At 41.8% G+C, this 13,137-nt stretch overlaps 2 protein-coding genes across 2 annotated transcripts; both read right to left on the reverse strand.

Annotated features, from left to right (window-relative positions):
• Positions 1–24: 24 nt before the first annotated feature.
• Positions 25–7,874, reverse strand: LOC117843870 (uncharacterized). The gene is made up of 16 exons (XM_034724614.2): positions 7,687–7,874; positions 6,441–6,846; positions 6,087–6,312; positions 5,761–6,009; positions 5,548–5,663; positions 5,297–5,392; positions 5,113–5,200; positions 4,682–4,911; positions 3,842–4,026; positions 3,515–3,714; positions 2,850–3,182; positions 2,639–2,740; positions 1,424–1,721; positions 1,179–1,327; positions 624–908; positions 25–489 (listed from the first exon to the last, which is right to left on the reverse strand). The coding sequence occupies exons 2-16, from the start codon at positions 6,746–6,748 to the stop codon at positions 298–300; spliced, it is 3,057 nt and encodes a 1,018-aa protein (XP_034580505.1). The 5' UTR covers positions 6,749–6,846; positions 7,687–7,874; the 3' UTR covers positions 25–297.
• Positions 7,875–11,983: 4,109 nt separating this feature from the next.
• LOC117845603 (NAD(P)H dehydrogenase (quinone) FQR1) lies at positions 11,984–13,022 on the reverse strand. Its single transcript, XM_034726668.2, has 2 exons — positions 12,765–13,022; positions 11,984–12,680 (listed from the first exon to the last, which is right to left on the reverse strand). Exons 1-2 carry the CDS (start codon positions 12,785–12,787, stop codon positions 12,068–12,070), a joined length of 636 nt encoding a protein of 211 aa, XP_034582559.1. The 5' UTR covers positions 12,788–13,022; the 3' UTR covers positions 11,984–12,067.
• Between the last annotated feature and the right edge of the window lie 115 nt (positions 13,023–13,137).

The raw sequence follows: 13,137 nt of genomic DNA on the forward strand, positions 1-13,137 counted from the left end.
GCATCAGGTCTTTTAAGGCTAGACTAGAGAAAAAGGCAATCATCCATTTGCTTTCTCCATTCATTCTGCTGTAACGCTCCCTAGTTCTTTAACATTCCATTGAGTACATTTACTAGACAGGTGAATATCTATACAGGTAAGGCCAGTAAAGTGGATGCAAGGCAGATAACCTATGTCAACCTAAGTCACCTAGACCCAGTTTTTTTTAAAAAAAAAAAGCAAAAAGAAAAGAAGAAACAACAGTTATTGTTAATTTCTCTAGCTAGCAACCCCTTGCAACAAAAACGGCGTGCAGAATTAACAAGAGGGCTCCATATCTGGGGTTCTTGTTCGTTCAATGGTGAAATGGTCAACAACCCGTACAGATCTGACAGGGTCCGGTGATGAGGCTGACCTCCACTTGCTTGGGTGTTTCCGTTCATGGCTGAGCTGATGAGGCCCTCTTACATCTGATTCCCATCTTGGATCCAACTTCCAGTCCTTTGGGACCTGTGTTTGTTCACAGAAGAGCAAAAATATATATGCATTTTGCTTTCCATATCAGAAGAACAATCTACAGATATATAAGGCAACATATATCTAACTAAGCAAATCAGAGCAATAGAAGTGGGTTAATCTGTTACCTTGTCAACTGCAAGAGTAAATATTTCCAGATCACCATCCTTCTTAATATGAAACCTCGTGAAAGATTTGTAGTTCGCGATGCGCAGTGATGAGAAGGCTTCATCGAAATGAATGTGGAACCAGTTGATGCAAATGTATAGGTAGCTACCAAATATGAGGGAAACAACTGGAGTCGAGAAAATCCAGAAATAGATGAACACAGAGGTGTAGTACATGATCAGAACGCTTCGCGAAAGGGACATCATCCCATTCTTGCAGATATTTATCCTTGTCACTGCCATGACCTGTGCAATGGTATATGCAGTTAGATGCTTGGTAATAAAATCTACAGAACAAGGATTGAAAAAGGAGAGAAACTTTAACAAATTAATCTGTACCACATAAAACCTAAACTGTAAGATTTTGATCCTTTGCTTCAATTATGTGATAATTTATTGCCCATACTACATACTTAAATTCTTTAAAGTAGATCACATTTAAACTACAAGTGCAAATCCAATCCTCAAAAGACGTTTAGATAGGTGCACTGCAGCATTTCCAGAAAGTCTTATTACCTCAGGGACATCAAAGGCCGACATAAGGTATTTTATACATGCTGGGTACAGTCCCAGCGTCCATTGTTCCAAACGAGAACGAAGACCAGTAGGATCTGGAAAATGCTCACTTTCCATGGACCGATACCATTCATATAGAGTGTGATAACCTACAAAAAAAATGTATTCACAGCTTTCACCTTTGAATGGATCTTGATCTATCATCTACAGCAAGAATTTAGGAAACACAGTATTGTATGGCATACCTGAAGTTGCTAATAAATGATTCCGGATACAAATTTCAATGCCCAACTCCAGCAGCAACATTAAAAGTAGAGCTGCAGTTAAATGGGCCAAAACATGGAGGCCGCCTATAATAGCTCTTTTCCTCCGTGAGAGTTTCGATGGTACAAATGAATATGATGCCATCAATAAAGTTAGACTTGCTACTGAAGAGACATAAGAGTGTTCAAAAATATAAAGCAAAGCACTCCATATTGTACTTGAGAAGCTTTTCACACGCCCAGACCAAGTTTCTTCATTGAAGATGTGAACAAGATTACACTGGAACAAGTAGAAATATAAGTAAGAATATGAGTACAAATTGATTGACCTTCCAGGCAATAATAGGTGACTGAGTGTGCAGTTAAAAAATGGAAGAGAACAACAATAACAAGAAACTGAAACCAGTAGCCAACCAAGAGATCAAAAAAAGTAACAGGATGATTTATGTGATGCAAAGTACTCCTCTGAGGCTGGTTATGAACAATATTGACTGACTAACTTTGGGTCAATGAACATGCTTCAAGATTTATAAGCATCACTGCACATCAGTTACATTATAAGAAAAGGTAAACATGAACATCAAACAATAAATTCACAACAGAGGTCAGCACGTTTAGGGGCAGGTTCAAAGAAAAAAAAAATGTGCAACTTCTACTAAATTGACAAGCAGAACTTGCAAAGGATGTGCAAATTCTACTTAATTGACAAGCAGAACTTAGTAAATTCTGCCTAGGAAAATAATTTGCTACTGGTGGTCAGCCAGGGACTGGTACAATCCAACTGATGATGATTAATTAGCCTGTTCTCGGTTGTTTAGTCCTTGAGGGGATGAGTTGAACTCAGCCCTTTGACGATGTTGGTTGTTCATGTTGATATATGAATATTTTGAAATAAATTGCATGGTCCATGATTGGAAAGTTATACGGTCTTCAAGAGATGTTTAAATAATTTAATAGAGAGACTAGTAATAAAGCAGAGCTCAGTTATTTAAAGACAAATTAGAACAATTGCACAATGAAAAATAGAGACATGTCCAGTGCTTCAAGGTTTCAATTTGTAAAAAAAATGAGGAAAAAGGAAGGAATTTAAACGTTCAAGTTTACTATTACAAACAAACACCAACAGTTACTAATTATGAAGTGCGAGAAAGGATAATAGTTTAAAGAAAATGGCAGCTTTGGGAATCTGTAACTGACCTGTGGGAACATTGAAAACACCAATATAAAGTAGATAAAACCGCCAATAGTATCAAACTGCCAATTCTTCTTGCGGAACTTCAGTATGTTACCCAGTGCAATCTGTGAATTTTGTAAATTAGATCTTGCTCATCTAAAAATTCACACAAGCATGTTAAGCTGATCAATAAGCTAAAAAGAAAAAAATACTTTAACATAGGGAGTAACATACCCCACTAGACTCGTCATAAGATGGATAAGCTGCCTTGCATTCATAGGTGGTTCCAGAGAACCTCTCAAAGTTTCTAAAAACATGTGTTGGGTGCAAAAAGGCGCCACCACATCCATTGACAAGCAAGTGCTGCACAAAATTAGGCTTTTCTGATCGAGTGGCAGAATGCCTCATAAAATGGTGTAAATCCCCCGCCATGCGAAGTCTACATCTTCCATTCAGGTATTCCTGAATTAAATGTGAGACATTCTTGCCTGTAGTCTCCTTCCAGTACCAATCAAGAAGCCAGTTTGGCTCATGTGTCACTACAATCACAGAGTCATTCTCCCCAACCTGCAGAACTTTAGTATTATAGCGGATCAATCAAATCTGGAAATTAAAATATTAGCCACAACTTCCAAGAGATATTCTGGAAACATACATGAGTATCTTTCCAACTAGAATGCAAAAGGGCCTAAGACTGCAAAGAATCTTTTGTCAACATTTTTTTTGTTTTACTATACATCCTAATATTAAACATACATGTTTGAAGACTTAAAGCAATTAATCACTGCATGTTGAACCACATGAAACCAAAAAAAAAGGCACAAATGAAGCAAATTCCCGCTACCATTTCGGGGGTGGGGTGGGGGGGGGGGGGGGCAAGCAAGTGAAGAAAAATGCACCTTTTTCTGACAAAGATCTGCAAAAAACTTGAATTGGTACACATCAACGTCACCATGAAGAGATAAATCAAGACCAAATATCCACCAACCCTTGGGAAGCTGCAATGCAAAATAGCTCTTCTTCTGAGGCAGAAACCATCCACCTAACCAGCTTTTGTGACATATATATCTCATAAATGTGTGCAGCCCATCAAACCAGTCTGTTAAAAACAAGTCACAATTAAGAAATCAATACAAGCACGCATCATATTCCTTACATAATTGATCAAGTGCACAAGAAATAAAGTCAAATTAGATAGATTAGATTGATCAAGAATGTTAACAGACCATGGTTTCCAGGAATTATAAAACACTGTGGCCCATCATATTCAGACATCTTTGATACACCGGGAGGAAGCTCAGGCTTATCCAGAGCTATATGTTCAGCCCTATACCAAGGTGGAGGTTGCAGAGCATACTCAAAGGGCCTAAAGAAGCGCCTCTCATATGTAAATGATGAAGGGTTTGGGTACCTGCAAATTCCAAGATTCCAAGATGACAGATCTACAATGCACTAATATAATGGGCTAAATCTTGTCTAGTTTATAGATTGTACCACTATGTATGGGCAATAAAGATATGGATCTCAGGGTGGAAGCAATAGCAGATTGAAATGTCTGCTGGCTACAGGCCATACAAGAGCTAGAAACAGGTTCAGCTATATGGGCCTGATGGAATGGAGAATTCCAACTGATACCAGGCACAAAGAATCATATATTCAAAAATAATATCAGATCTTTATCTCCGAAGAAGAAGAATATCATGATTCATATGGATGCGACTAATGTAATCTTTGGTTTCAGAGCATAATGCGGTAGCTCTGCCTATCAATTAAGCAGGGAAGATGCAAAATGCAAAATATTGTGGTGCACAGAGATCAATAACATAACACTTTCTTCCAAATATAGGACAAAAGCTCAACCAAGTTGTTAACAGCCTAAATAGATCTTCCAACACTTAGTTAGAATTTAAGTGACTTAATTTCCAAGGTATCAAGATGCAGTGAATTGTACAGTCCTAATTGCCAAGAAAAAGTCAACAGAGAGATGCATTGTGAATATGCAGTTATGCACTTGTAGATTGACTGCAGAGAAGAACCATGTATAATTAAATATGATAAAATCTTACGCGAGATCTCCACCGATAAGAAGTAAGTTCCCACGTGGAAGAGTATGCATAGAGCCACCAATTACAGTCCTAATAGATGGTTGAGCTAACAGTCGAGCAACTGTATATGATGAATTTCCTCCATCACCAGTGTCTGCAACAAAGTCAAACCAAAGGTCTTCCCTTTCATTGAAGTAGTCATATAACAGGTCAGCATTCTGAGCGTCATCTGTTGGTCCTTTCATTGCAGCCTACAGAAGGATATAAAAAATGGTTTGAAAAATAAAAAATGTTTGAACACAGAGATGTACAAAGATGCAGAGACATTGCAGTTAACAAAGTATCAACATTAAATGAACAGGTACAACATTTTGGAGGTCAACTTTACAGGGGGAAAAGTATCTGTGGATTTTACATTGGATCACCTTACATCAAGAACAAGCACCCCTTACCTGCATCATGCGCATGTCAAATCGCCCAACAAAAAGAGTCACAGAGACCATAAGATCAAATGCTGTCTTGAATAAATCAGCTGATGTCCTGTATAAATTAACAATGAGGATGTCTGATGTTTTCTTTTGGTCTCATCTGGAATCTAACTTGGTTTAATTAATATGTAGAAGTAGAAGAGCCTACCCTGAATACCAAGGTACCATGTCCAGGAAATCTGGTTTCATATGTCTCTTCAGCTTCTCATCTTCCAAATCTGTTGATGGGTGGGTAAGAGCCCATCTGAAATATTTGCAAAACATAATTAAGAAATACACAAATACTGACCATTCAGAGGAGAGAATTTAAGATATTGGAAAGAAACATTACTAGCCTCCATTTGACAACGGCTAATTCAGCAATAATAGTACGCATAAGGTTAAATACTGAAGGCATACCCTGTTGATCTTTCCACAACAAAGTTAGCAATATAGAGGCCAACAAATGTAGCCCACAATGAGTACAACGGAGATATTTCATCTGATGGGCCAGCACAGGATCCACTGCAAACTAACTGGAGAAAAACATGATCAAAGAAGTGCAGTATGGATGTTGCCATAAAAAAGGTATGAGAAAAGAGAATAGATGAATAAAGCAGAAGCAAGTAGTACCTCTCCATAGATAACCCATTTCGCAAGCAGAGGATAGTCACTTGCAGATCCAACAGGAGCAAACCAAGATGAACATATCTGATCTTTCAACTGGTTCATGCGGAGAAAATTTGATATCCAGGTACTTCTATTTTCATTTTCAAGAAAAGCAAGAAAATTTGGATCGGAACTACTACCAAAAGATTTGCTCTTGTGCACAGCACGGTTCCCACAATGACTGTAGAAGACACAGCAAGCAATACTGATTACCTGAAAGAGATGCAAAAGGTCAACCTTCGTTGGAGTAGTGGGCGGGGGGGTAGAAACAGACATTTTAGAAAACTTACAGTACAGTTCTGGACTATTGTCCATATTCCTGGTCTTGTTCCTGCCATACGAGCAACCAGCCCAATGTACCAGAGACCGATAAATATGATATGGAAGGCAATAATGAAAAGGACCGAGGAGAAATATATCGTCAAAAATAGTGAAAGGTTCATGCGCATATCAACCCCCATTGATTGGAAGCTAGGAAGATGGTACAGGGACGCAAAGCAAATCCAAGCGACATACCTGCAATTATGCAATATGACCATATGAGTGGCGTGCTTAACAATTAGCGTAGAGCTTCTGTGGTCAATAAAGATAAAGACGAAGAATTTAACATTGAGTATTGAAGAAGACTGAATTCTGAAACATACCAGCGATTAAAATTTGAGTAACTTGGCTGAATGGTCCTCCCAAGAAAAGGGGATGAAAAGAAATAAAAGAAGCCAATGAGGCAAACATACATGGACCACCACTTGATATTATTATCCAATTTATGTATGAGTGTATGCATATTGTCAGATGATATAAAAAATAGGCAGGCAATAATCACTGCGGTCATAATATGCCTGGAGTGTTCGTGAGGATATGGATATGTATGTGTGAGGATAGTCCTAACTCTACCCATCTTGAGGTTTCCCAAGAGTGGGCGTGGGCTACCACCCTGCTTGTCTGAACCCATCGGAATATCTTTGTTACAAGCAGTATAGCTGTTTTGGGAAAATGGCGTGCCACTGAACTTCTCCTTCAAACTTCAAGATGAACTGATGTGAGCCATGCCTGCATGATTTTATATATATATATATATATATATATATATATATATATATATATATATATATATTATGTCAGATCTCCGCATAAAAAAAATAAGTTGGCTATATATGAACTGATGAATATTAATGATTGCTCATTAATGCCTACGCCTATTGCAAACTGAACTAATTTTCGAAGCATGCCAAGGTACATTATCCGGATGGTGATTGCACATTTCTGAGTTTGGCCGCGGAAGAAAGTGGAATCTTTAAAACCTACAACAAGTGGCATCCTAGGACAATGTTAGGCAAAGGATATAGAACAGAACAGAACAATGTGTGTATGATAGCACGTGGGCAGAGTCAACCGTGCGGAAGCAAGGCATCACGCCATCACGCCTTTACTCAAGAAGTAACTAGTGCAAAGCGGGAAGTATTATAGTACCTTTTACTTGTAATAGAAGCATTTGACACGCAGTCACCGAAACAAGAAAATAGGTAGGAAACGAACAAGCAAAGTGAACATTTCTTTTAGAAACGCATCATATGAGATATAATTTTCTTTCCTCTTTTCCTGGTGGGTTAACAATAAGTTAGGTGCGTAGGGGGTTCAGTTGAGCTGAGCGGAGCCACCAAAATATTTTTTTCTCAATTAAAAAAGAAGAAGAAGAAGAAGAAATTGGACTGCACATTGGGTCCCGAGCCCTATGGCGCGAGTTGAATCAAGCGAGATGGATGGGTTATCATGCGCGTTATGGAGAAGAGGAAGAACAGATTAAGTGGATGGGGAACGGGAAGATTGGGATTTCGCCGCTCTAATGAAAACGAAAAAGGAAAAATGGAATGCGAGTTAGGGGTGCGTTACCAAGCGAAGGATGAGGAGGAATGAGTCGGCGGAGCCCGGACTGATCTTGAGTCGACGCAGATCGAATGCTGGGGGAGGATAGCGGGGGGAGCTCGTTCCGGGTGGCAGGCAGGCGGGCGGGAGGAGGTGGAGGCCGCCGGGGAAGATGGAGGGAGGAAGGACATGCGCATCCGAATCGAATGGCGAGAAGAAACGAATATCCCCTGATGGGCTGTGTTGGCTTGGCCCGTCTCCTGCTCACCGCCCATTCCAAAAGCAACGGACGAGATCTGTCGATTGCTCCATTTGGGGTTGGACGAGGATGAGACAGTCAGTGATGTCAGAGGAACATACCAGGGATGGGGGAGAATATCCCTCCTTTTCTCTCATCCCCTATTATTATTTATTAGTTAAAAATTGATTTTGGTCATAACGATTTGACTACTCGTCTTATTCAAAAATTATGACGCTAGAGGTTTGGTTTGTATCAAATTCTTGGCAACTCTTTTAGCATGAGCATGATTTATCTTTTTATACATTTGCAATAATTTTTTAAATAAGATGAATGGTCTAATATCGATACGGGAGGGAGTAAATATCAATCCCTGTAATATATTCACGTACGAATATAAAAGTACACCATTCTGACACCAAACACGACCTCCGTTGGCTAAAGTCACAAACTTCATCAAGATGCATGGACCACCACTTGATATTGTTGTCCAATTTATGCATGAGTGTATGCATATTGTCAGATGATATAAAAAATAGGCAGGCCACACTGTGCAAGATACGAAGCACGGGAGCTCAATGGCCGTGCTGGTGGAACATGACTTGCGCCAACCAATGTGTCTCGGAGGGCAGAACCGGCGGATACTGTAAAGGAATTCCGTTTTTCAAGTATTGCATGTGCACTTTTGAATGTGGCGGTGGCGGTGGTGGTGGCGGCGGCGGCGGGATGGTACAACCACCACCAGTGCCGCGGGCTTGGAGAGCTGGAAGCTCTGCATGAGTTGTTGCTAGACTCGGTTGCTAGGTCTCCGATTGTGTACAAGTATCACAGGGCGACTCGTATATGCGAACTCAAGTTCTGAGTTGACGATAATAATAACAAAAGAAAATGATCTTGTTACCTGAAAGCCCAATGATTCATTGTTTTGCTCCCAAGTTTTGCTCCGAGATTTGTCGTTGCTTTTTGTCGACGAACGAAATTCACGAACAGCTAACATTGAGAGGGCTGCTGATTATATAATACCGAATATGGCAATGGTACTGTACATCAAGATATGTTCAGAAAAGGTAAGTAGCGGTGAATAATACTGTTTCAAGAAGACATATTGTAAAGAGATATCATAGATTGGGGCATCTCTACGTCACGATGGATGCAGTACAGGATATTTTTTTAAAAAATATCCATATGGGATATTTACAGATAGATTTTATAAAGAGTTGAACATCCAAAATACAATACACATGTACACAGACACTCTCACACATGCAGCATGCTCACTCGTATATATGAACACATGCATGTGCATCCTACGGTCCTGGCCTTTGGACATCTTTGAAAGGCCGGTTACGATAGCTGTCTCTAGAACTAGTTTGAACATATACAATATCTCGTTCTATCTTTTAGAAGAAGAAAAAAAGATACAACATCTATTGGTTAAAGAAGAACGTGAGATATAAATTGAATTCAAGTATATCTATCTAAATCTTTTTAACAATATCCACCAGAGCACTTCTATTTTCTAGAGCGACTTTTCTCTCATCCCCTATTATTATTTATTAGTTAAAAATTGATTTTGGTCATGACGTTTGACCACTCGTCTTATTCAAAAATTATGACTTCACCGTATTTCAGAGCTCATTGGTTTGCTACTAAAATTTTAGCATGCTAGAGGTTTGGTTTGTATCAAATTCTTGGCAACTCTTTTAGCATGAGCATGACTTATCTTTTTATACATTTGCAATAATTTTTTAAATAAGATGAATGGTCTAATATCGATACGGGAGGGAGTAAATATCAATCCCTATAATATATTCACGTACGAATATAAAAGTACACCATTCTGACACCAAACAAGACCTCCGTTGGCTAAAGTCACAAACTTCATCAAGATGCATGGACCACCACTTGATATTGTTGTCCAATTTATGCATGAGTGTATGCATATTGTCAGATGATATAAAAAATAGGCAGGCAATAATCGCTGCAGTCATTATATGCCTAGAGTGTTCATGAGGATATGGATATGTATGTGTGAGGATAATCAAAGAAATCCACACAAAAAGCATGCAGATACAGCCAAAACAGTTACGTTGTAGACTTGTAACAGGCTAGCTTGTAGCTATATTTGACTGTCAATCTTGAGACTCGCCATCATCAGCACCATCCTTCGATTCTCCTCCTCCTGAGGTGGAGGAGCATCCGGCAAGGGTTCGAGGTCGGCGAAGCCCTTGGCCACCGGCAGGTGGAGGCACTTGTTGACGATCTCCTCCCGTCATCTGCTCCAGATCCTTGAGCAGCTTGTCGCGGCACTTGTTGACGATCTCCTCCTGCATCTGCTCCAGATCCTTGAGCAGCATGTTCTTGACGATCTCCTCGGGCTCCAGATCCTTGAGCAGCTTGTTGTAGACGATCTCCTCCTGCATCTGCTCCAGATCCTTGAGCAGCATGTCGTCGTCGCCGCCTGTCGCGCACTTTGAATCCCTGCACCAAAGAAAGGCAATGTAGGCAGATAAGCATAGTATTAAATATTCAGGATTCAGGCAAACAGAATTGAATAACATGCAACCACAGATAAATCAAGAAGTTTTTCATCTGTTCTCACCTGGGGTAGGGGTAGACACGATCTCCTCCCGTCATCTGCTCCAGATCCTTGAGCACCTTGTCGCGGCACTTGTTGACGATCTCCTCCAGATCCTTGAGCAGCTTGTTCTTGACGATCTCCTCGGGCTCCAGATCCTTGAGCAGCTCGTTGTTGACCATCTCCTCGTGCATCTGCTCCATGTCGTCTTCGTCGCCTGTCGCGCACTTTGAATCCCTGCACCAAAGAAAGGCAATGTAGGCAGATAAGCATAGTATTAAATATTCAGGATTCAGGCAAACAGAATTGAATAACATGCAACCACAGATAAATCGAGAAGTTTTTCATCTGTTCTCACCTGGGGTAGGGGTAGACCACAGCCTTTGGAAAGTAACGCTCCATATCCAGAAACTCCCACATCTCTTCCCGCCTAAAGTATAACTGTATTGTTGGCAGATACATAGGCACCTTGAAATGGAGCAACCCAATGACATCATTGGTGCGGTAGCGAATGGAATCGACAAGCTTCCGCAAATTCTGGCTGTGCGTATGGAGGACACCATGACGGTTCATCATCACGAGCCACCGTCCACCACGAAACTCAGGCGACTTATCAGGTCGCTGCCCGCCTTCTCTCATTTTGTCTCTGAACTTGTCTGCGTCATACTCCTTAGGCGACACATCAGGCTGCTGCCAGCCTTCATCCATTTTGTCTCGTACCTTAGTTGCATGCTCGCGCCATTCCTTGAAGAAGGGGTGCATTTCGTCCAGCCCTGAGCTCAGTGGATACAAATCCTTGATCACATCGTCCTTTTTTCTCCCAACCAATTCCTGTGTGAGTAGTTGAGCCACCCTCACACTAAGCCATCCCCTACCTTCATCCGGTAGCTAATTAGAAGGACTAAATATGATCTAATTACAAAACTAATTGCAGAACCCCTAGGCTAAATCGCGAGACGAATCTATTAAGCCTAATTAATCCATCATTAGCGAATGTTTACTGTAGCATCATATTGTCAAATCATGGACTAATTAGACTTAGTAGATTCGTCTCGCGATTTAGTCTAGGGGTTGTGAAATTGGTTTTGTAATTAGCCTATGTTTAATACTCTTAATTAGTGTCCAAACATTCGATGTGACAGGAGCTAAAATTTAGCCCGGGGATCCAAACACCGGGGTCCGGTCGTTATAAATCAAATCATCCTTATGTCAGTTGTTGGCCTTTCGAATATTTGTTTTAGTATAAAATGACTTGTGTTATCTTGTGATAATTATCACTGTATGCATCATCTGTACGTGATCAGTACCTACCTTTTGTTATCTTGTTTGTTATCTTGCGAGAACAGACGAGTGATTTGAATTTTGGATCAAAGGATCAAGTGGGTGCTATAAATCAAATCATCCTTATGTTAGTTCTCGAAAGCTTGTTTTAGTATCAAACGACTTGAATTTTGGATGAGTGATTTGAATTTTGGATCAAAGCTAGTTTAGGCAGCTGGAGAAGCATGTACCAATGAATAGCGATAGATATTACGATTATTATTTCTGTTGCAAATTAAACAAACCACGAAGCAATGGATAGTACATTGAGTTCAATTTGCTGCTGCTGAGGCGCCGGCCTTGAGGTTCTTGGCAATGGTGGCCAAGTGCTTCCCCTGGTGCTGGGCCATGGCGAGCTCGGTGTCGCTGGGGGTCCTGCTGCCGTCGGCGCCGGCGAAGGTGCCAGCCCCGTACGGGCTTCCTCCCCTGACCTCGTCCATGCCGAACATCCCGGCGCCGAAGGTGGCCCCGATGGGGACGAAGAGCATGCCGTGGTGGGCGAGCTGCGTGACGGCGGTGAGCGCGGTGGTCTCCTGCCCGCCGCCCTGGGTGCCGGTGGCGAAGAAGAGGCCCGCGGGCTTCCCCGCCAGGGCCTGGGCCTGCCACAGCCCGCCCGTGGAGTCGAGGAACGCCTTCATCTGCGCCGCCATCATGCCGAACCGCGTGGGGAAGCCCAGCAGCAAGCCGTCAGCCTCCGCCAGCTGCCCCGCCGCCACCATCACCGGGTGCTCCTCCCGCACCGGCGCCGCGTGCATCTTCCCCAGCACCTCCTCCGGCAGCGTCTCGGGGACCCGCCACACCGTCGCCTCCACGCCGTCCACGGACTCGGCGCCCTTCTTGATCTCCTCCGCCAGCGTCGCCACGTGGCCCCACGTCGAGTAGTACCTGACAGAGATCGAGATCGATCAGCATGCCCATGCTCAGGCTCAGCTCCATCAGAAAACTAAAACAAATTAGGTGCTTGCTTACACGATGTAGATCTTGGTCGCCATTGCTAATCTTGTTGGCAGAAAGAAAGAAGCTCCTCTGCTCTGTTCAGCTGCTCTGTTCTTGTGCTGCTAATCCCTGTGAGCAACCTTCATTTATAGAAAGCAAAGCAAGCAGTGGAGTTGGAGGGATGGCTGCTAATGCTGGCTCGTGGTCTGGTTTGACCACAAATCAAATCAAATCAATTCAAATTCGCAGGCCGTCTCCTCATCCCATTAATTAACTGCCGGCGGCTTTGATTTGGTTTAGTATTAGCTAAAGTAATTAAGACGGCAGACGTCGCTAATGACGTCTTGAGATCCTCCGTAGCAGTTACCACTACGCGACTGCTCCACGGAAAAAGTAGTTTCAAGTT

Source organism: Setaria viridis, chromosome 2 (genome assembly GCF_005286985.2).
Source record: "Setaria viridis chromosome 2, Setaria_viridis_v4.0, whole genome shotgun sequence".
In the NCBI taxonomy this organism is placed as follows: domain Eukaryota; kingdom Viridiplantae; phylum Streptophyta; class Magnoliopsida; order Poales; family Poaceae; genus Setaria; species Setaria viridis.